The sequence below is a fragment of the Colias croceus genome, chromosome 1 (genome assembly GCF_905220415.1).
Source record: "Colias croceus chromosome 1, ilColCroc2.1".
Lineage (NCBI taxonomy): Eukaryota > Metazoa > Arthropoda > Insecta > Lepidoptera > Pieridae > Colias > Colias croceus.
Window position 1 is genome coordinate 14,301,179 of NC_059537.1, and position 20,481 is coordinate 14,321,659.

The 20,481-nt window shown below is 35.1% G+C and overlaps 2 protein-coding genes across 3 annotated transcripts; both read right to left on the reverse strand.

The window, feature by feature from the left end:
• Nucleotides 1-201: 201 nt before the first annotated feature.
• Nucleotides 202-8,893, reverse strand: LOC123706077 (mutS protein homolog 5-like). Its single transcript, XM_045655220.1, has 18 exons — nucleotides 8,859-8,893; nucleotides 8,590-8,659; nucleotides 7,655-7,723; nucleotides 6,628-6,832; nucleotides 6,012-6,240; nucleotides 5,346-5,516; nucleotides 4,808-4,946; nucleotides 4,663-4,725; nucleotides 4,220-4,324; nucleotides 4,044-4,140; nucleotides 3,492-3,682; nucleotides 3,359-3,404; nucleotides 3,038-3,176; nucleotides 2,477-2,697; nucleotides 2,038-2,183; nucleotides 1,535-1,747; nucleotides 965-1,120; nucleotides 202-297 (listed from the first exon to the last, which is right to left on the reverse strand). Exons 1-18 carry the CDS (start codon nucleotides 8,891-8,893, stop codon nucleotides 202-204), a joined length of 2,391 nt encoding a protein of 796 aa, XP_045511176.1.
• Nucleotides 8,894-9,974: 1,081 nt separating this feature from the next.
• LOC123693874 (caveolin-3-like) lies at nucleotides 9,975-19,930 on the reverse strand. 2 transcript variants are annotated; one of them, XM_045639138.1, is made up of 3 exons: nucleotides 19,455-19,930; nucleotides 11,778-11,957; nucleotides 9,975-10,215 (listed from the first exon to the last, which is right to left on the reverse strand). In XM_045639138.1, exons 1-3 carry the CDS (start codon nucleotides 19,533-19,535, stop codon nucleotides 10,027-10,029), a joined length of 450 nt encoding a protein of 149 aa, XP_045495094.1. In that variant the 5' UTR covers nucleotides 19,536-19,930; the 3' UTR covers nucleotides 9,975-10,026. The 2 variants fall into 2 exon arrangements, with proteins under 2 accessions (XP_045495094.1, XP_045495103.1); XM_045639147.1 differs by lacking the exon at nucleotides 9,975-10,215 and adding an exon at nucleotides 10,515-10,832.
• Nucleotides 19,931-20,481: the final 551 nt, after the last annotated feature.

The following is a 20,481-nucleotide window of genomic DNA, read 5'->3' on the forward strand; positions in this document are numbered from 1 at the left end:
GGTTTTAGTCTTTTATTATATTGAATCTAATTTGAAACGAATACAATGACGTACACTATATTTCCTAAAGAATTAACATTCCCGTATTTATTTAAATGTAGCGCTATTTATAAAAAAGTTATTTTTTATATTTTGAAATTTTATAAATCAATGTTGCTAAGCTTAATTATTAAATGTTTATTGTAAGAAATTGATTTTTTATTAAATGTCTTCAGAAATCAGCTGTCTCTTGGTTTTATGTGTGATTCTGTTCAATTTCTCCATTATTTTCTTGTTAGGCTTTGGTAGTTGGTTATTCTGAAACACAAAATATTTTTTAAAATACAATATGTGTCTTCATGAACAGGCAACAAAATTAAATTATTTATTTGTAGACTTAAACATGTTAAGAAAATTTTCGTGACAAACTTAACATTCTTAACGGAAATATTTTTAAGCTATTGCATAGGTTCTATCGCGGGCCTTGAGCGCGGGGACCGAATCGAGAAATTCCGTAACGAAAAACCTCACGCTCCCCACTCCGACGGGCGGAGGTGTGGCTTGAAGGCATGCAATAGCTTTACCGCGGCAGTCCCCGAGTGCCACACGTATTTTTTTATTATTTTCGTAATTCACGATAGTTAACTACTATGTGTACAAAGTTTTAACAAAAACTGTCCTGTAACAAGTGGTCAATGGATCAAAATCGTTCACCAAAAGGAGTTGGTTAAACATACAGTTGAAGCTAAAATAAGTGTTTAAAATTGTATTTTCTCATTTTAGTAAAATATATAGTTAAACTAGCTTACCGCCCGCGGCTTAAACCTAATAAATTATATACTAAAACCTCCCTCTTGAATCACTCTATCTATTCAAAAAAACTGCATCAAAATCCGTTGCGTAGTTTGAAAGATTTAAGCATACAAAGAGACATAGGGACAAAGAAAGCGACTTTGTTTTATACTATGTAGTGATTATTATTTACATTCATAGCACACAGAACATCTTTAGCCCGCGCTAGTACATGGTCTTCAATACCGCTAGAGCGCGCCACCTGGTGGGCGAAACTAGATTCACAACTACCCTCCGTTATACGGAACAGAAATATCACTTCGCCATCTTGGATTATGTGCTCGAAACTCTGGAATATAATATTTAATGTAAAATAAAAATTAAATGAAATTAAATTTAAATTAATTATTATTTATTTAATTTAATTATTATCATTAAATGTGTGTAATATTTCCATTTGCAAGGGATTGAGAAAAAAATAGTGTTTGATTTTCTGATCCATTCAGACTTAATAGTCCTGCTATTACTCTGAATTATCCTCACTGATCACTCCTCTGTATAGGTAATAATTGTTAAATGAGACAAAAAATATTATTAAATAAATATTAATTTCAGAATATTGCTCCAAATTAGTTTATTCATCATTGGACACGATTTGTATGCAATAATTTTCATAAAAAATTAGGATTTAATTCAAGTCAAGGATTTTTTCCACTTGTCAGCTTTAAAGCAATAAAAATCAATAATTTCAAAGATTTCTTACCAAAAACTTAACAATCGGCGTGTCTATAATAAACTCCTTAACATTCAAGAAGTGAGTGGACAGAAACACATGCGGGCACTCCTGCCCCTTAAATAAGAGCGTGTTCAGACAAGCCGCTAGTAACGAGAGACCGTCCGACTCTGAAGTGCCTTTACCGAACTCGTCTACTAGGATTAGCGAGTTGGAAACCGATTCTTGGATAGCTAGCGCCATCTAGCGGAGTTTTGAGTTAGGTTTAGTTATTTCTTGTAAGATTTTTGTTAATTTTTGTTCTGCATAAACAACACTATTACAGTGTGTCCAAGAAGTTTCAAAAAAGATAAAGGTACATTACCTATTTAATAAACATAATTTAACTTTTAAATAAATATATTAGTCTTTTAATAGCAGGAATTATAATGATTTTTTTTTACACTAGGAAGAGGACATGATTTTACATTAAACAGATTTGATTCAGAAATGGAACAATTTTATTATTTTGTTTGCTTATAAGAAAGCCTCACCTGCCTCAAATCAATAAGAAAAGCGGACATATGAGCCGCGATACATTCAGTGGACTGTATCCTCGTGAATATGTTGGATACGATGCCAATAGTTGCTGATTCTGCCGGCACAAAACTGCCGATGTGAGCTAGATATACTATTAGACCTGAAATTTTATTTATGGTTGACTGTGTATGAAGAAAAATGATTCCTAGGGACATGAACAGTATATGTACATGAACAGCAGACAGCAGTATTAAGTTCAGTGTTGAAAAACGTCAGAACAAAAAGGTTTTCTTATGTCTAGCGCCATCACTTTCCCAAACTAGAGATATTGCTTTAAGATAATGGTTATTGTTAAGGCTTTTTTATTTAAGACCTCCGAAGGTACGAATGAAGAACCTAGTTGGTTCCAATACCAAAATAAGACCTTATAATCTAAACAAAAACAATACAAACCAATTTGTTTCATATAAACCGACTTTCCACTAGCATTTGGTCCTGTCAAGATCTTAACAAAACCACCTTCTAGGCTACTATCTGTATCATTTGGCACAAAATTATCACACGTTGTGAGGTACAAGGGATGTTTCCCCTCTTTTATTTGTATTATTTTGTCTGTAGTTAATTCTGGGCGAGTGAAGTTTAGCTCTTTACAAGCTTTTGATATTGCTATGAGGCTGTTTAAAAAGTGAAAATATCATAGTAATTGATTATTTATAAATTAATTAATGATTTTTCTCTATCATGACAGAATTACGGTTAACACGTGAGAGTAAAATCGAAAATCGGGGTTAGTTCGATTGAAAAAGTGAAAACAAAATTGATTGCTTAGGTGCTAATAAAAAATAGATTAGTAAAATAAAAGAAAAGCATCTGCTCTATCTTTTGGGTCGTGAGACATGGCAAATGCTTTTCATAGGTATTATGTACTAAACCTATTTTAGAACCTTGCCCCTCAATAAAGGTATCTTTGTTAACAAGAAAATAGCAAAATATCCTGTCGAATAAAATCCTCACCAGTCCAATTCAGCACATTTATCTATTAATGCTGCTAAAGTATGCAAGTTCTCCAATATAATGGTTGTGAGACGCATCATTATGCGAGTCTCGTGGGCAACTATTTCTGGGTAAGTGTCGCCTATTATCATGTCTAGTTCTGTATAAAAATACTTATAATATAACAAAAATATTAGTAATTTTCTTTAGATTCCAGATCAATGTAGAAAGTAGAAAAATATATTTTTAGGTAAGTTAGTAACTTACCTAACTACTTATTCTTATGAAGAAAACTATTTTTTATACAAAAAAAAAATATTTTTAAAATATTGTTTCACTTACCTTCACATCCCTTGCTTTTGTAATGAATATAGTCGTTATTCTGAAACTGAAAAAAATAGCGATGAGTTAGTTACATTTGGCCAAAAAAAATACTTACAAAATAGTTTAATTATAGCTTTCACGCGAATTTTACCATAAATTCCATATCAGGTAATTCCTTCTGTTCCATAGTAAGGTTATCGGCCCAGGCCTTTACCCCAAGGAGGTATCCCAAATGGGGCATATACAGCATCGTACACTCTTCTATGAAAGTCGGTAAACGGTCCATTTCTATTTTGGCCGTTTCTGACATTAGACCGTGTAGACTGGCCATTATTTGTTTCTCTTTGGTAAAAAAAAAAACTAATATTTTTAATATATATTTTTTGTGAATAAATTTTATAAAATTACGATGCAAAGTTCTAAGAGATAAAAATTCCACAAATTAGGGATCATAAATTGTCGATTTAGCTGAAATCTTTTGCACCTACTTTGACAAAACTTAAAATACGCCCGCGGCTTCGCCCGCTTTCTCTAAAACGATTTGAGATTAAAACCATATAAAACTATCCTATCTCTCAAGTTGGATCGAACTGCACATGGTGTGCGAATTTTATTATAATCGGTTAGGTAGTTTAGGAGTCCATTGAGGACAAACATTGTGACACGAGATTTATATATATTAAAGATGGAGGGGATAACTTACTCATATCCAAATCTTTGTCAACTCCAGCTTTTACCGTGAACTTTCCTTCTGATTTTGATAAATCAAAATCGATGATTCGATTCATATATAAGGCCATCTGTTACGATGAAAATTTTATTGTATTTAAGAAAGAGAGTTAAGAAGTAGAAAAATAAAAAAATCACAAACTATCTTGCCTCGTATAATTTATTGGTATCAAAATTAGCTATTTCTTCTAAATATAAACTATTGCGTGCTACAGATTCACAGATTTCACTTATGAGTACTGCGTTGTAAAGCGTCTGAAATTGTAGATAATATCTATATACATATATAAAACTCAAAGGTGACTGATATAGTGATCTATCAACGCACAGCCCAAACAACTGGACGTATCGGGCTGAAATTTGGCATGCAGGTAGATGTCATAAAGTAGGCGTCCCCTAAGAAAGGATTTCCCGAAATTCTTGCGGGAACGGGGAAAAACGGGGATGCACGTACGAAGTCGTGGGCGGAAGCTAGTAACTAATAAATTGTATGTAATTTTTATTTGATAAAAAATAATTATTAGCATTAAACATAATTTTCATCATAATAAAATGCCTTGTGCCCAATTAAAAAAATATAAAGTGTAACCAACGTTATAAAGAGATTTCCATTGATATGCCTTTGCGGACAACGCTTTTATTTTTGCTAATATCCCCTGAAAAACACCATAAAAATCTATAAAATAACTTAATATATTATCATTTATATAATTAAAATAACATAGGGCTAACTCATACATTAACATTTTTAATGAATCGTAGCGAAGTACAGATGTTTCTCACTACAGAATCACTTTGAGGTTTCATGAAGAAGGTTAAAGCGTCTTGGCGCTGTTTAAGCGTAGTTAGATCCTTTGTTGGATGACGTAACAGGATTCTATACACGAAAAATATAAAAATAAAATTTTATTAATTCAAAAACAATGTTAAAAATGTACCTAAGCAAATGAACTTATTAAAAAACTAAACCCTAAGGTTCGGAAGTTGAAAATAAAGACAAAAACAGGACTTAACTAACGAATTTATAATTTAAAGAAATCGTAACAAAATTCATATCGCAATTTATACCTTATATTTTATCATTATACTTATAAAAATGTCATTAGCTAGTGTGTACATCTTATAACAAAAAGTTATTCTTTACAATTTAATAAATATATTTTAAGGTACAATTATTATTATACTTGTTTCTTATAATTTTGCTATTAAATTAATTAATTTCAATATAATTTGATCGTAAGACCGACTACCGAAACCGAGACCGAAACCGATATACCTCATCCGTCTATGTCCAACCTTCGAAGAGCATTTACTAAAAATTTGGAACAAACTCAGTCCCTCTTTATTGGAACCTTGCACCCCTTTCTTGAAGTTACTAGGGTGAGATTGTGTGCTGAATATTTGTAGACCTCTGTATGTGTCTTCGTCTATTGTTACTATGTCAGATCTATGGGGATATGTTGTTTTAATAGGTTTAGATGTAGTTAAGGTAGAGTTTTAACTTATATGCATGTTTCATTTATCTCCGTCTTATCATAAGTATATAATAAACTAGCTGTGCCCCACTGTTTCATCCGCCTATAACCTTCCTCGATGAATGGGCTATCTAACACCGAAATAATTTTTAAATCGGACCAGTAGTTCCTGAGATTAGCGCGTTCAAACAAACTTTTCAGCATTATAATATTAGCATTGATTAAGAACTACAAGAAAAAACGAATAAGTCTATGGAAAATCTGGCATTTTTTTGTATCCCTTTAAATGTATTTAAATGTATTTTATGGGATCCGGATGTCCTATCATATGTCCATAACTATATTTCGAACGTACAATAGATACCTACTCATTTTAATACCAAACTGATTAGTTTATATTACAATACAGTGAATATCATTACAATTAAAAATATCACAAGACAGTAAACAAATATAAAAAAACTCACAGCGAAATTCTTTTCAAGCCCAAAAACTGCGGTTTACTATGCAAATCCATGCACAAATTCGACCAATTCAGATCTAAATACCGAAGCAAAGCGCCTAGCGTGTGTACACTTTGGTTTTGTGAGAAATCCAGGACTGTACGAAGGAATAGGGTTCGTTCCTCGTCAGTACAGTTTGGAGGTTCGTTGGGAAGGGATAGGGAGAATATTCGGCGCTTGCAGGCTTCGAAATCTGGAGATAGTCGTGTTTTTTTTTCATTTTATAAATAAGAGAATTTGGTAAATGCGTATGAGTATATGAAAACAAAGTTATTTTATGTTAGATCAAATGTAAATACTGTGTAGCACCATTAATTACGACTGAACCGAATTTCACAAATTTATCATTTTATAGGAGTACCTACGTAATTCAATTAAATGGAATGAATGAATGTGTGTCTGTATGTCAGCACTGAACCAATTTTGATGAAATTTGATACACATATAGACTAAAACTTAGGGAAACATGTTAACATTTCCTTTGACTAGCGGGCGAAAACCTAGCAGAAAATAACTTTATGGGTCACGAAAGGCTCAATTAACTATGCAAAATCGATGTAAAATCAGAAAATAAACTTACTATAATCTTTAGAAGAAACAAAAGTGAGTTTACATTTCCCGTCAACGTTTATTTCATCGTCAAAAACTATTTTCTTCACAGCACTAATGAAAGTGCCCTGGCTTTTACTATCTAGTATTATTTGAATCGGCTCTATTTGTCGGAATAGTGACACAAATATTTGATGTTCTGGAGCTCGATCTGATATTTCTTCGAGAATTTGAAGCTGGTAAGAAAAATAGAAAAAATGTAAGCTGCCGCTTATTAGTCACAACCACTTATATTGTAATACTGTGGTCAGAACTATATAAATGACTAGCTTCCGCCCGCGACTCCGTCCGCGCGGATGTCGGTCTTCGCGTGGATGGTTTATTTCTCCATTTTGAGACCTCTGACAATAACATCTTATAAATATCTATTGGACCCAATCCCCAAATACGGTTAGGCCTATAATAATACGCAACGTGTGTTCGCGGTTCTACGGAACAACGTCTATGGATAAAACTGAAAAATTAAGATTATTTTTTTTCTACGTATTTTTCCAGGATAAAAAGTATCCTATTTTACGCCCAGGATAATAAGGTATAATTATACCAAGTTTCATCGAAATCGAACCGCTAGTTTTCACGTGATGCCTTCACATACAGACAGACAGACAGACAGACAGACAAAAATTTTTTTAATCACATATTTGGGTTTGGTATCGATCCAGTAACACCCCCTGGTATTTATTTTTTCAATATTTTCAATGTACTGCAGAATTGACCCTTCTACAGATTTATTATATGTATAGATGTATATGTAGATAAGACAAAGACAAAAAAAAAGGAAAAGTTTAGAACCTTAAAATAATATTTTGATTAACTTTGTAGATAGAGTTACGACTTTTATTTTCTCCCACACCAAATTTGCTAGGCTAGAACCGAATTTCACAAATTTATCATTTTATAGGAGTACGTAATTCAATTAAATGGAATGAATGTGCGTCTGTATGTCATCACTGAAACAATTATTATTTTAAAAATAAATAATCAATGTAAATAAATACCTCTCCAGTTTGTAGAGTAAAGCTGGCCGCCCCGAGTTTACCTGATTTGCAGCTGACAGCGAGCAGGCGCTAAAATAACTCCAATCTTCATAAACGAGATAATTAACTTTTACTCGTAATAATATAAGGTACATTTTAATTGAACCAATTTATGCTCTATTTTCCGTAAGAAGAGTTTTATTAATTACAAAACTAAAGCTCTTGTTTAGATAGTTTTGGAGCAGTGTTGTACATAATACTTACATATTAACTTAAAATTTTAATTTAACTAAAACAACATAAAATATAAAATATAAAAATTTTTGGAATTAAAAAATAAGGTATTAATTATTAAACTAAAGTGCACCGAACTCTACCACGAATTATAATAACAACAATCTGATACATTTGTTTAGTATAAACATTTCTACAATTACCATAGTAATAATCTAAAATCTATATTAAACAATGCGTGTAGAATATCATTTGAGGTCAGTTAATGTTGAGAATGCGATAACTACAAATAATATTAACGTTTAACGTGTCGCTATTTTGCGATTAAATCTGTCTTTCTATTACCTACCGAGACTCTTGAGTTTAACATAATATTGATCAAAGATTAAAAGGTCAAAAAATATAAATCCATACTAATATTATCTATAAATGCGAAAGTAAATTTGTCTGTCTGTCTGTTACTCAATCACGCCTTAACTACTGAACCAATTTGCATGAAATTAGGATAGGTTTTATCCCGGAAATCCCACGGGAACGGGAACTATGCGGGTTTTTCTTTGACTGCGCGGACGAAGCCGCGGGTGGAAAGCTAGTAAGAAATAAGCCGAAAGCTGATTGAAATAAACAACTAGGTATTTATAATCTGGGTGCGTAAAATTAATGGTCTGAAAAACGTTATTAATATTAAATGTTCCTGAAACTCTTATACAATTTGGAATTACCTCCTCGATATCTGATTCATCTGTATCTTGGTTTTCGGTCTCATTTCTGTTAGGCAAAACATCTTTATTTCTGTAATATTGTAGATATTTCAATAAATAATTAAACAATGTCAAATAATTCCTATCTGTCTATCATTATACAATTAATAATAACAACAATAAAAGAAAAAACCAATAATACAAAATAAATATAATCAATGTTCACACACCTTTTGCATTTCGAAATGATAAACTGATGCGAAATTTCGCTGTTACTGGAGAAAGTAGACCTTGGCGCTACAGATGCAGATGTTGTTTCATTCATTTTAATTAAATTATTATTTTAATAATGTTTGTGTTTAAAATCCTAATATTTTAAGAAATAACGTGGTTATCAAGAGATATTGTCAAACAATAGTAATTTCTAAAGAAATTTTTTTTCCATAGTAATTTTCCCGCCCAAATGTTTTTTTTTTAATAACCCTTGGGGGCAAATGCAAGATGTTTTTTTAGAAAGGAAAATCTCATCAGCCAGCGATAAAAAAAGATTGCATTATTTTTGTTAATATTTTTTTGTATATTATTCAGGTATTGTGTAATATAAGCGTATCAACTAATACCTAGATACCAAACCAATAAATCAATTTATTGTGCGTAATCACTACATGGTTCGTTAATACGTATGATAGGGAAGAAAATAATAAAAAAAACACATTAAATATTCAAACATTTATTCGTAAAGGCACTTTGGTACAACTTATTATCATATTACAATGAATACAATCATATTATTATAAATAATACATATAATAAATCTGTAGAAGGGTCAATTCTGTACATTGAAAATATTGAAAAAATAAATAGCAGGGGGTGTTCCTGGATCGATACCAAACCCAAATATTTGATTAAAAAATTTTTTGTCTGTCTGTCTGTCTGTCCGTCTGTCTGTCTGTCTGTCTGTCTGTCTGTCTGTATGTGAAGGCATCACGTGAAAACTAACGGTTAGATTTCGATGAAACTTGGTATAATTATACTTTATTATCCTGGGCATAAAATAGGATACTTTTTATCCCGGAAAAATACTTAGAAAAAAAATTAATCTTAATTTTTCCGCGCGGACGGAGTCGCGGGCGGAAGCTAGTTATAAATAATTTAAATGTTATTTTGCGAACGTCCATAATGTGAATGGTGAAAAGGGTGAAAGTATTTTTTATAAGTAATAAATAATAATACAATAAACTATAAAGTAATGATAATTATTTTTAATAAACTATAAAATGTATCCTTAACTAGCGGTCCGCCCCGTCTTCGCCCGTGGTACATGTTTACGTTTTCTCTACATAAGAACAATGAACAACACAAAAAAAACACACACTGCCATCAAGATCGAACAATACTATTTTCAAAATTTTAAACATCATTCGAAACGAGTGCGCGTATCCGAACGTTTAACTTTTTTTATATAATTAGCAGATCCTTTTCTTCAGGGGCATCATTGCGCATGTTGACTCTGATGTGCCTGCATGCGTTGCCGACAGCGTCCATCAGAGGGGCCACGGTCACGGCGAGGCAGGCCTGCACGAGCGTGCGGATTGACGCTAAGTAAATCTTTACACAGCGCAAACAGGGGGTTGCGCACCAGATTTGCTGTAGAAAATTGCAGAAAATGTATTTTAGTTAGCATTTATGATATTCTAAGCTATGGTGAATGAGTTATATTATATATATATATATATTATATATATATATATATTATAGGGTTGATGTACCACTAGTTGACCATTTAAGCGGTTTTATCTTTAGCTATATATAAAAAACGGGTTATTTGTGTTACGTTCAATGTTATTTTTGGGACACAGATAATTGAATAGTCACTGCAACTATTGTTCTTAGTATCAATTTGATAGCCTTTAAAGGTTTTATGAAAACTACTCTGAAGACTGAAAGTTACTTCTGCTAAAAGTACCAATACCTGACCACTGATCACCAATATCTGACCATCATTGCTCTAAAAGTTGACCATTTTCAAAATGGACAAAATGTCCTTCTTCGAACATTAGTTTTGTTTAATAAATAAAAAAAGTCTGTATTTATATTGAAGTTTATTTTATTAAATGTTATAAATCATTCTTACAATACTGTTATTAATCCTTAATGACTATACCTACGTACCATACAATCTTTTCTTTTTTCTCTTTTTCCTTCGACACCCAGTAGTCTTGCCATTTCTTGGAAGTTGTAGCAAAGGGCAAGCATTCAGTCTTCTTTTTTAACGGAGAATCAGAAGGCCATATTAAATGTTTGCCAAAAGCTGGGCTTATTTGCTGTTGCATTTTAGTTATTAAATCTACTAATTTGGGCGAAGGAAGTTCAAGGAAATGACTGACTGAAGTTTATGTTGATTCGAGATGCATTGTTGGTGTTGGAATAGGACTTAGACGGCTTATATGGTTTGTTAAATTAGGTATAAGCACAAAAAAAGCAATTCTTTCTTAGCAAAATATAAAGAACCAAGAGCTGACCATACTGGTACTGGTCAACAATAGGCGAAAAATTGTTTTTGTTGCTCCAAAAGATAACCAGGCCGCTAAAAATCATGAAAAACTGTTCATGCCAAAAATGAAGCCGAAAGTCTATAACAGAATGGTTCAACATTATGCCTATAACAAGACATATAAAGAGTAATCGATTGCATTCAAGATAAATTAAGATTTCCCAATCAACTCCCGATAAAAAACTCTTAGTAAAAAATGTGATTACTTACGGGGCACCTACTTAATTACATCTTCGTGTTGAAAAAATGTCAATATTTCTGACCAATAGCAGCAAGGTTTGTTTTTATTTTATAGATGATGTTGCTTTATAGAAAAAACAATAAACTATCATCTGGGGCTGCCGTATTTTCTTAATTGGCGCGTATATTTGAATTTTGGTCATGTATTGGCGCTTGGTCAGCTAGTGATACATTGACCCTAGTATTTTATCACAATGTAATAAATACTGCAACTGAGGTACTAAGCTATTTTAGAAGGCAACTTCATCTGTAATTAAATTTGTATCGAATAACTATTTTATACAAGTCACTTGCTAGAACTTATCTCTGGCTATTTTGATATTTAATTACATTCAAGAAAAAATCAGATATAAACATTGCCATTGGCTTATGGACTATCGAGTCTTAGTTACAATATCTCATATCCCATACTTACTTCAAAAGCCAAGCACGCGAATCCCACTCCCAACACCAGAGCACACGGCGGGGCGACCAGCACGGACAGCACTATATAGCACCAGTTGCGAGCGTGCCTGAAGCAGAAGTGGCTGATCCGCCACGCTCGTTCTGGACTCCGGACACCCTCTGGCTCGCCGATCACGTCGTCCCATATTATCTGTGGAGTATATATTAATGTGTAAAAAGATAAATAACTAGATGCTGAAGCCTGCAGTTTTTTTTCGTGAAGCGCAATCCTTGAAAAAAGAAGCCTTGTCTATATTTGTACTTAATTTCTTAACTGTTTTTATGTAAAAGGATAACAAACCATGTACATTCTTAAGAACTTTCAAGTTTAAAAAAATACATATTTGTAGAATTTGATTTAGGTATTATTACAGGTAAAAATTATTGTTGTTTAAGTATGTTTTTATGTTTGTAATAAATGAAAGCCAATAATAAACATCAACTTTAATTCTGCAGACAGACAAATATATAAGTCTTTCAGACCCGTTTTACCGCTTGAATATGGAACCTTAAAAAATCGTAACATTTTCGGGTTTCCCACGAAAAACTCTACCAGGCAATTATTGAAACCTCTATAAATATATTCTACAAGTCATTCGCTATTCAATTAAGCAATAAAGTAATATTAATATACCGTACATGACAGATGACCTTTCGGCTATGTTAAAAATATTTGACCGTTCAACCAATTCTCACCCCTTGCTTCCAGTCACGCGACGTTCCTTACCGTTTCTTTGTGAACTCGATCGATGAACTTATGTATTTTATAGAGGAATATCGCTCAGATTTTTGGTAAAGCGTTGTAACTGAACTTACGAAATTGATTAAGTAATTTTCTAATTAACAAATAACATGACGTGTATAAAGCTAATTTTTTCGTAATTTATTACCTTTAGGGACGTTTTAGAAAATAATGGGGTACGTATAGAAAGCGAATAATAGGTGTTCAAAAAGAAAATTGACTACTTGAAACTTATCACAAATGGAGACGGTTTAAGTCATGTTTAAGTCATAATGATCCCACCAAAAACATTTTCATGTAAAATGTTGCCAAGACGAGCCCATATGACTCGCACTGTCAAAAAGTTATCAGATCTCATGTAGAGCGAAGCTTCTAACACTACACGCCCTAACTCTACAAGGCCTAACTTCACAAACTCTACACCTTAGTCAAAATATGTGGCTTGGCCATTTCGCTACATTCACATCGGCGTAAGGTGAAAAATTAATTCACTGTGCATTACTTTTGTGTTATACAATAGTTCTTGTAGTAACGAACGGCCAAGCCACATATTATTTTGACTAAGGTGTAGAGTTTGTGAAGTTAGGCCTTGTAGAGTTAGGGCGTGTAGTGTTAGAAGCTTCGCTCTACATGAGATCTGATAACTTTTTGACAGTGCGAGTCATATGGGCTCGTCTTGGCAACATTTTACATGAAAATGTTTTTGGTGGGATTTCATTTCTTTTTGTAAGTTGTTTGCAAGGTTGTTTGTAACAAAATTTTATAAGTACCTATGTCGATTAAAGTTTTATTTATTTTTTAACAAGGAGTACCTATACATAATTATATATATCTAGGGGAACCAAGTTTTAGATTATTAGATTAGACCTCTAGCGTCATCAAAATTTAATTTAAAATTATAGGTCTCATACAAACTCCCATCCCCTAGTTTAAGGGGTTGGGGGATGAAAGTTACAAGTTTTATATATTGTTGTTTGTGTGCTAATACTAGCTTACATACAAAATTTCAGCTTTCTAGGACATTAGGAAATACCTTAAGAATTTTGATGATCATCAGTGAGTCAGTGACGAAATTAGCGTTTTTTAGATATAAATAAAATCTGAAGTATAGAAGCTAATGTAATTAAAACTTAATATGTTCAATAAGTCCGCTATTGACAATATATCCCGAAAATTTTGTTGATCTATCATAATCCAAACCCAAGTTATGAGGGTTCAAAAAAACGTCGAAGCGCTTCGAGAAAAGGTAGGTAGTGCCCGTGCTTGTTCGCTTGGCTCGTCTTGGCGGGGGCACTGCCGTGCCCCCAGATAGTGTTTTTATTAGATAAAAATATATAATAGATAAAAATATAATAGTGTACTGTGTCGGTGTCTGTGTCTGTGTCTGTGTCTGAGTCTGTGTCTGAGTCTGTGTCTGTGTCTGTGTCAGCGTCTGTGTCTGTGTCTGTGTCGGTGTCTGTGTCTGTGTCTGTGTCTGTGTCGGTGTCTGTGTCTGAGTCTGTGTCTGTGTCTGTGTCTGTGTTGGTGTCTGTGTCTGTGTCGGTGTCGGTGTCTGTGTCTGTGTCTGTGTCTGTGTCTGTGTCAGCGTCTGTGTCTGTGTCGGTGTCAGTGTCTGTGTCTGTATCTGTGTCTGTGTCTGTGTCGGTGTCTGTGTCTGTGTCTGTATCTGTGTCTGTGTCGGTGTCTGTGTCTGTGTCGGTGTCTGTGTCGGTGTCTGTGTCGGTGTCGGTGTCTGTGTCGGTGTCGGTGTCGGTGTCTGTGTCTGTGTCGGTGTCGGTGTCTGTGTCTGTGTCGGTGTCTGTGTCGGTTCTGTGTCGGTGTCGGTTCTGTGTCTGTGTCGGTGTCGGTGTCGGTAATGGTGTCGGTGTCTGTGACTGTGTCTGTGTCTGTGTCGGTGTCTGTGTCGGTGTCTGTGTCGGTGTCTGTGTCGGTGTCGGTGTCTGTGTCTGTGTCGGTGTCTGTGTCGGTGTCTGTGTCGGTGCCTGTGTCGGTGTCGGTGTCTGTGTCTGTGTCTGTGTCTGTGTCTGTGTCTGTGTCTGTGTCTGTGTCTGTGTCTGTGTCAGTGTCTGTGTCTGTGTCGGTGTCGGTGTCTGTGTCTGTGTCGGTGTCTGTGTCGGTGTCGGTTCTGTGTCTGTGTCGGTGTTGGTGTCGGTGTCTGTGACTGTGTCTGTGTCTGTGTCTGTGTCGGTGTCTGTGTCGTGTAATTCGTTATTCGAATTATTCTTATTCAAAACACCTTATTGTTCACCTACCACATCACGAAATAGATCCAAAATGTGTCCCTATCTTCAGCCGTTTGGTCGCTGGGCGTATGACAATTATTTGTTAATCAGTCATTGTAGAGGTAAATAATACTAATGTTTTGATCTCATTTTCTGTGTCGACTGTCGACTTTCGAGAATCGAGTGTGAATTTTCTTACAGATATTAAGCTTAGTAGTTAGTACCTGGATAATTCAATTTTTAGATTTAGTTAGGTACCTTCCAGGTCAAAGCCTGGGTGGGGCAAGCGCCCCACCCTGCCCCACCGTGGCTACGCCCATGTTTACAGTTAATGAATAAGGTTTAAGTTTATAGGTGATATTATGATAACAAGGTACTTTTATAAGACTGATAAATAAAGAGAAGTATTGAAATTTTGTTTCTTTATTAATTTAATAAAATAAGGGTTCATACGCACTATGCGGGTAGCCGCATTGCGGGTAGCCGTCCGGCTGACCGCAGGATGCGGTTGCGAATGCGGCCAGCCGGACGGCTACCCGCATAGTGCGGTTGAAGAACCGTTGCGATTTGCGGTCATGTCGATCCATTTCAAAGATGGAAATGGAAGAAGTTGCAGCTATTTACTACATTTACACACGTTACGTATAGAAGAAAAGCAAAGAAAGAAGTACTCGGTGCATCTATTTGCATCATATATTTGCAAACACGAGATGAGAGCAAGCATTTTGCAACCACGTGCACACACTCACTCAATGGCGGGCAGCCGCAGACTGAACCGCACAGTGCGTATAGCAACCGTCCGGCTGGCCGTCACTCGGGCCGCAGCTCTCCGAGCAACCGGAGCGGTCTGCGGGTAGCCGCATCGCAGTGCGCATAAAAATGAATATTACGTACATAATTGTGCTTGCGGTCAGCCGGACGGCTACCCGCAACGCGGCTACCCGCATAGTGCGTATGAACCCGACACAAGCCGCGTAAAATAAAAGGCCCATCAGGTACTTTTACAGTAACTTTTGTTTAATTTCGTTATTTTTCCGAGGTATTATAAAAGAACCGGGTAACCCGGTTCTACCCGGTTCTGAGCTCGATTTGGAACCGGGTTTCAGAAACTTGGAACCGGACTCGGTTCTGCATGCCCTAGTGTCGGTGTCTGTGTCTGAGTCTGTGTCTGTGTCTGAGTCTGTTTCTGTGTCAGTGTCTGTGTCTGTGTCGGTGTCTGTGTCAGCGTCTGTGTCTGTGTCGGTGTCTGTGTCTGTGTCTGTGTCTGTGTCTGTGTCTGTGTCTGTGTCAGTGTCAGTGTCTGTGTCAGTGTCAGTGTCTGTATCAGTGTCTGTGTCTGTGCCTGTGTCTGTGTCTGTGTCTGTGTCGGTGTCTGCGTCTGTGTCTGGTTCTGTGTCTGTGTCTGTGTCGGTGTCTGTGTCTGTGTCTGTGTCTGTGTCTGTGTCGGTGTCTGTGTCTGTGTCTGTGTCTGTGTCGGTGTCTGTGTCGGTGTCGGTGTCTGTGTCTGTGTCGGTGTCTGTGTCTGTGTCGGTGTCTGTGTCTGTGTCTGTCTGTGTCGGTGTCTGTGTCTGAGTCTGTGTCTGAGTCTGTGTCTGTGTCTGATTATGTGTCTGTGTCTGTGTCTGAGTCTGTGTCTGTGTCTGTAGTGGTGTCTGTGTCGGTGTCTGTCTGTGTCTGTGTCTGTGCCTGTGTCTGTGTCTGTGTCTGTGTCTGTGTCGGTGTCTGCGTCTGTGTCTGGTTCTGTGTCTGTGTCTGTGTCGGTGTCTGTGTCTGTGTCTGTGTCTGTGTTGGTGTCTGTGTCTGTGTCTGTGTCTGTGTCGGTGTCTGTGTCGGTGTCGGTGTCGGTGTCTGTGTCTGTGTCTGTCTCTGTGTCTGTGTCTGTGTCGGTGTCGGTGTCTGTGTCTGTGTCTGTGTCGGTGTCTGTGTCTGTGTCGGTGTCTGTGTCTGTGTCTGTGTCTGTGTCGGTGTCTGTGTCTGTGTCTGTGTCTGTGTTTGTGTCTGTGTCTGTGTCGGTGTCGGTGTCTGTGTCTGTGTCTGTGTCTGTGTCTGTGTCTGTGTCTGTGTCTCTGTCTGTGTCTGTGTCTGTCTGTGTCTGTGTCGGTGTCTGTGTCGGTGTCGGTGTCTGTGTCTGTGTCGGTGTCTGTGTCGGTGGTCGGTCAGCCACATATTTTGACTAAGGAGTAGAGTTTGTGAATTTAGGCCTTGTAGAGTTAGGGCGTGTAGTGTTTAGAAGCTTGGCTCTACATTAGATCTGATAACTTTTTGACAGTGCGAGTCATATGGGTGAGCCTGCATGGGTTGGCAACATTTTACATGAAAATGTTTTTGGCGGGATTTTATTTCTTTTTGTAAGTTGTTTGTAACAAAAAAATTTTATATTTTTTTCTTCTTTTTTTGGGGTGTATTTCTTGCACATCAGAGACGCCTTTTTTATAGCCCACTCTCTTATTTTTTCTTATTCTTAATTTTTTTTTTATTTTTAGCTACTGTGTGGACGTAAGAGGCAGGAGACGTTCGCAACACTTCTATTCATATTTATATGATCTGATCTGAAGTAATGTCTCGATATATCTTGCATGTCGATTAAATTTTTAAATATTTTTTTTTAACAAGGAGTACCTATACAGTATACATATATATATCTAGGGGAACCAAGTTTTAGATTATTATATTAGACCTCTAGCGTCATCAAAATTTAATTTAAAATTACAGGTCTCATACAAACTCCCATCCCCTAGTTTAAGGGGTTGGGGGATGAAAGTTACAAGTTTTATAATTTTTTTGTTGTTTGTGTGCTAATACTAGCTTACATACAAAATTTCAGCTTTCTAGGACATTAGGAAATACCTTAAGAATTTTGATGATCATCAGTGAGTCAGTGACGAAATTAGCGTTTTTTAGATATAAATAAAATCTGAAATATAAAAGCTAATGTAATTAAAACTTAATATGTTCAATAAGTCCGCTATTGACAATATATCCCGAAAATTTTGTTGATCTAGCATAATCCAAACCCAAGTTATGAGGGTTCAAAAAAACGTCGAAGCGCTTCGAGAAAAGATAGGTAGTGCCCGTGCGCTTCGCTTTCTTCTTTGGCTAGTCTTGGCGGGGGCACTACCGTGCCCCCAGATATATGCACACATTATCGAGATATTTTAAATATTATACATACGAGTATAACTTTCATAAATAACTAGCTTGTAGATTAGAAGCCAATTTTGTTATATGCTGAAAATCTTATAGCATGAGTTTTCTTAAGTGAATATGATAAGATATACCAATAATATGAGATACAACATATATATTTGGATAAAAGGCCTCATTAACTAGCATGATAGGACAAATACATATAATGAAATAATAGTTTATCAAATCGGATTCAATGGAGGCTTCACATGTATAAGATATATACTCTGTAAGGGTTAGTTATTTGTTTACTACTGTTACAAAATGACAAGGGCATTAGAAAAGCAGTCCTTCTTCGAATCTTTGCTCAGCAGATGGTAGTGGAAGATAAAGCCATTGGCTTTTTAGATTTTTGAAAGCTACCTATAGTCTATCTATATAGGTACTAGAAGTAATTTTAAGAGTTAGACCGCCCTAATCTCAGGAACTAGGTAGGTACCTACTTGGTTCGTGTTGAAATTTTATTAATTGACTAAATGTTGTTGAATACTTAGTCAATTAATTGAGGCTATGTAGGCTTTATTAAGTATAACATCATACTATATGGGTAAAACCAAATGGCACAACTAGTATAATATTAGATTTCATTTATTGATTAGGTAACTACCTAATTAATTTATATCATACATAGGTACCTACATAATGCTGAATGCATGTGTTTCATGTGAAAATGTATGGACTAATATTTATGTGAAGTGCATAGTTATAATTATTTAATTAAATCCGTAATCAAGTAAGTGGCCTCGCAGCTTTTAAATATGGTCATTATTTTGCCCAGTTGCAAATGCAAATGGCTTTCCGTCGTATGAGGTGTTTTTCATGGACTTCATTTCCATTCTTGCTAACTGCCTTTGTTTGTGTTAATTTACTTATATTACATCGATCTAGCTTTGTGCTATAGTGGTGTTAGTCATTATCATTCTAACGTAAGGTCTGGGTTCGATTCCAATTTCCATTTTAATTAAAATAAACAACAAAAGAAGTTAAATCATAGATGATATAAAAACACAATAAAATGGAAAATCGCATTATTTAATAATATTATAAATAAGTAACGGTTTTAAATATGTATTTCTCAATATTTTCAACAAGTGGCGAAGTGGTGTGTAGCCACAAACAGAAGTTCAAATATCATCCAACGAACAAATTTTATCAAAGCTTCTGATGTTTAAAAATTGTTAAGAAACGAATACATAAAAATACATATTATAATGAGCTAATTATATTAGGTACTCGTGTGGTCACGAAAGTGGTCTAGCAGCAATCCGCCTCTAAGGCGCCATTGTAGTAAAATAAAATACATGGGTTCGTTTCCCGCCGAACAAAGCTTTCGCAGTTTCAAAAATATTTACCGTTGAACGAGTAGTCTATGTAAGATAATGTAGATACAATAGATAATAAACGAAAAAACATCAAATTTTTCTCCCTTATTTAAATAGTTAGCAATCTATTCATTTCATAATCTTTGTGAATTTGATGTCCTGTATACAATAATTACCTGTATATGTTGATTCAGATTATTAGGGTCTCTATCTTCAAGTACCTCCCGTACACCACTGTTTGGCTTCGATACCTCCATCACTTGCACCCTCACCGGAGTATCAGCCACCAGCACTGGTGGTGCTGAACCCGGCTCCGGGATATCAGGCAACAGCTTGGCTGTTAAACGACAGTTTCAAAAAACCGGCAATGCACGGTGTATCCGCGGCTTTATGGAATTTATTAATCTGTTGTTTTAAAAAATTGTAATCTCATGATAGCCGCCTAAAAAGTTCAAGATTTCAAATTTGGAATGTAGCTTTTTATTGTCTGTAATCAGAATGATAAGAAAATTTTATAGTGAATCTGGAGTTCCTTATTTGTACGTAAGAGTTTGTTATAAGTGTAAGTAACTAAATTCGCGTGCTATCAACACAGTTTGTAAGCTCACTACTGAAAGTTATTATCAATCCTTTCAGTGTAAGCTATGCAATCCATAGCAAGCGAATGAAATAATAATTATATGAATACTAAACTACTTATGTAATTTTTTACTGTAATACACATTGAAGGAGTATTTTAAAAGATTTACAGATCGATTACGATTCTATTAATAATAATAGGTATAAAATATTATCTATACTCATTTTAATGTATCTACTCATACCAATTGGTTGGCTAATGGTCTGGGTGTGAAAAATATTATTTATCTTTGTAGGTTACTACAATTCGGACAATTAAATGACAATGATTTTATAGCTTACCTACCTATGTGTATAGAATTTTTAAATCGGTCAAGTAGCTTTTCTACGTATCGTTCAAACAAAAGTCAAATAATTCTTTTTTATTGTGTAATATTAGGTTTGATATTAAATTAAAGAGTAGTACGAAATATTTAAGCTATACACTGGACGAGATGCCTTGAACAAAGAGATATGCGCATGCGTGGCGACTGTTATTCAAAAGTCTAGCACTATACATTAGGTTTAAGTTTTTATTCATAGGGCTTACAAATTACTAATCAGGGTATGGGTTCTTAAAAAAAA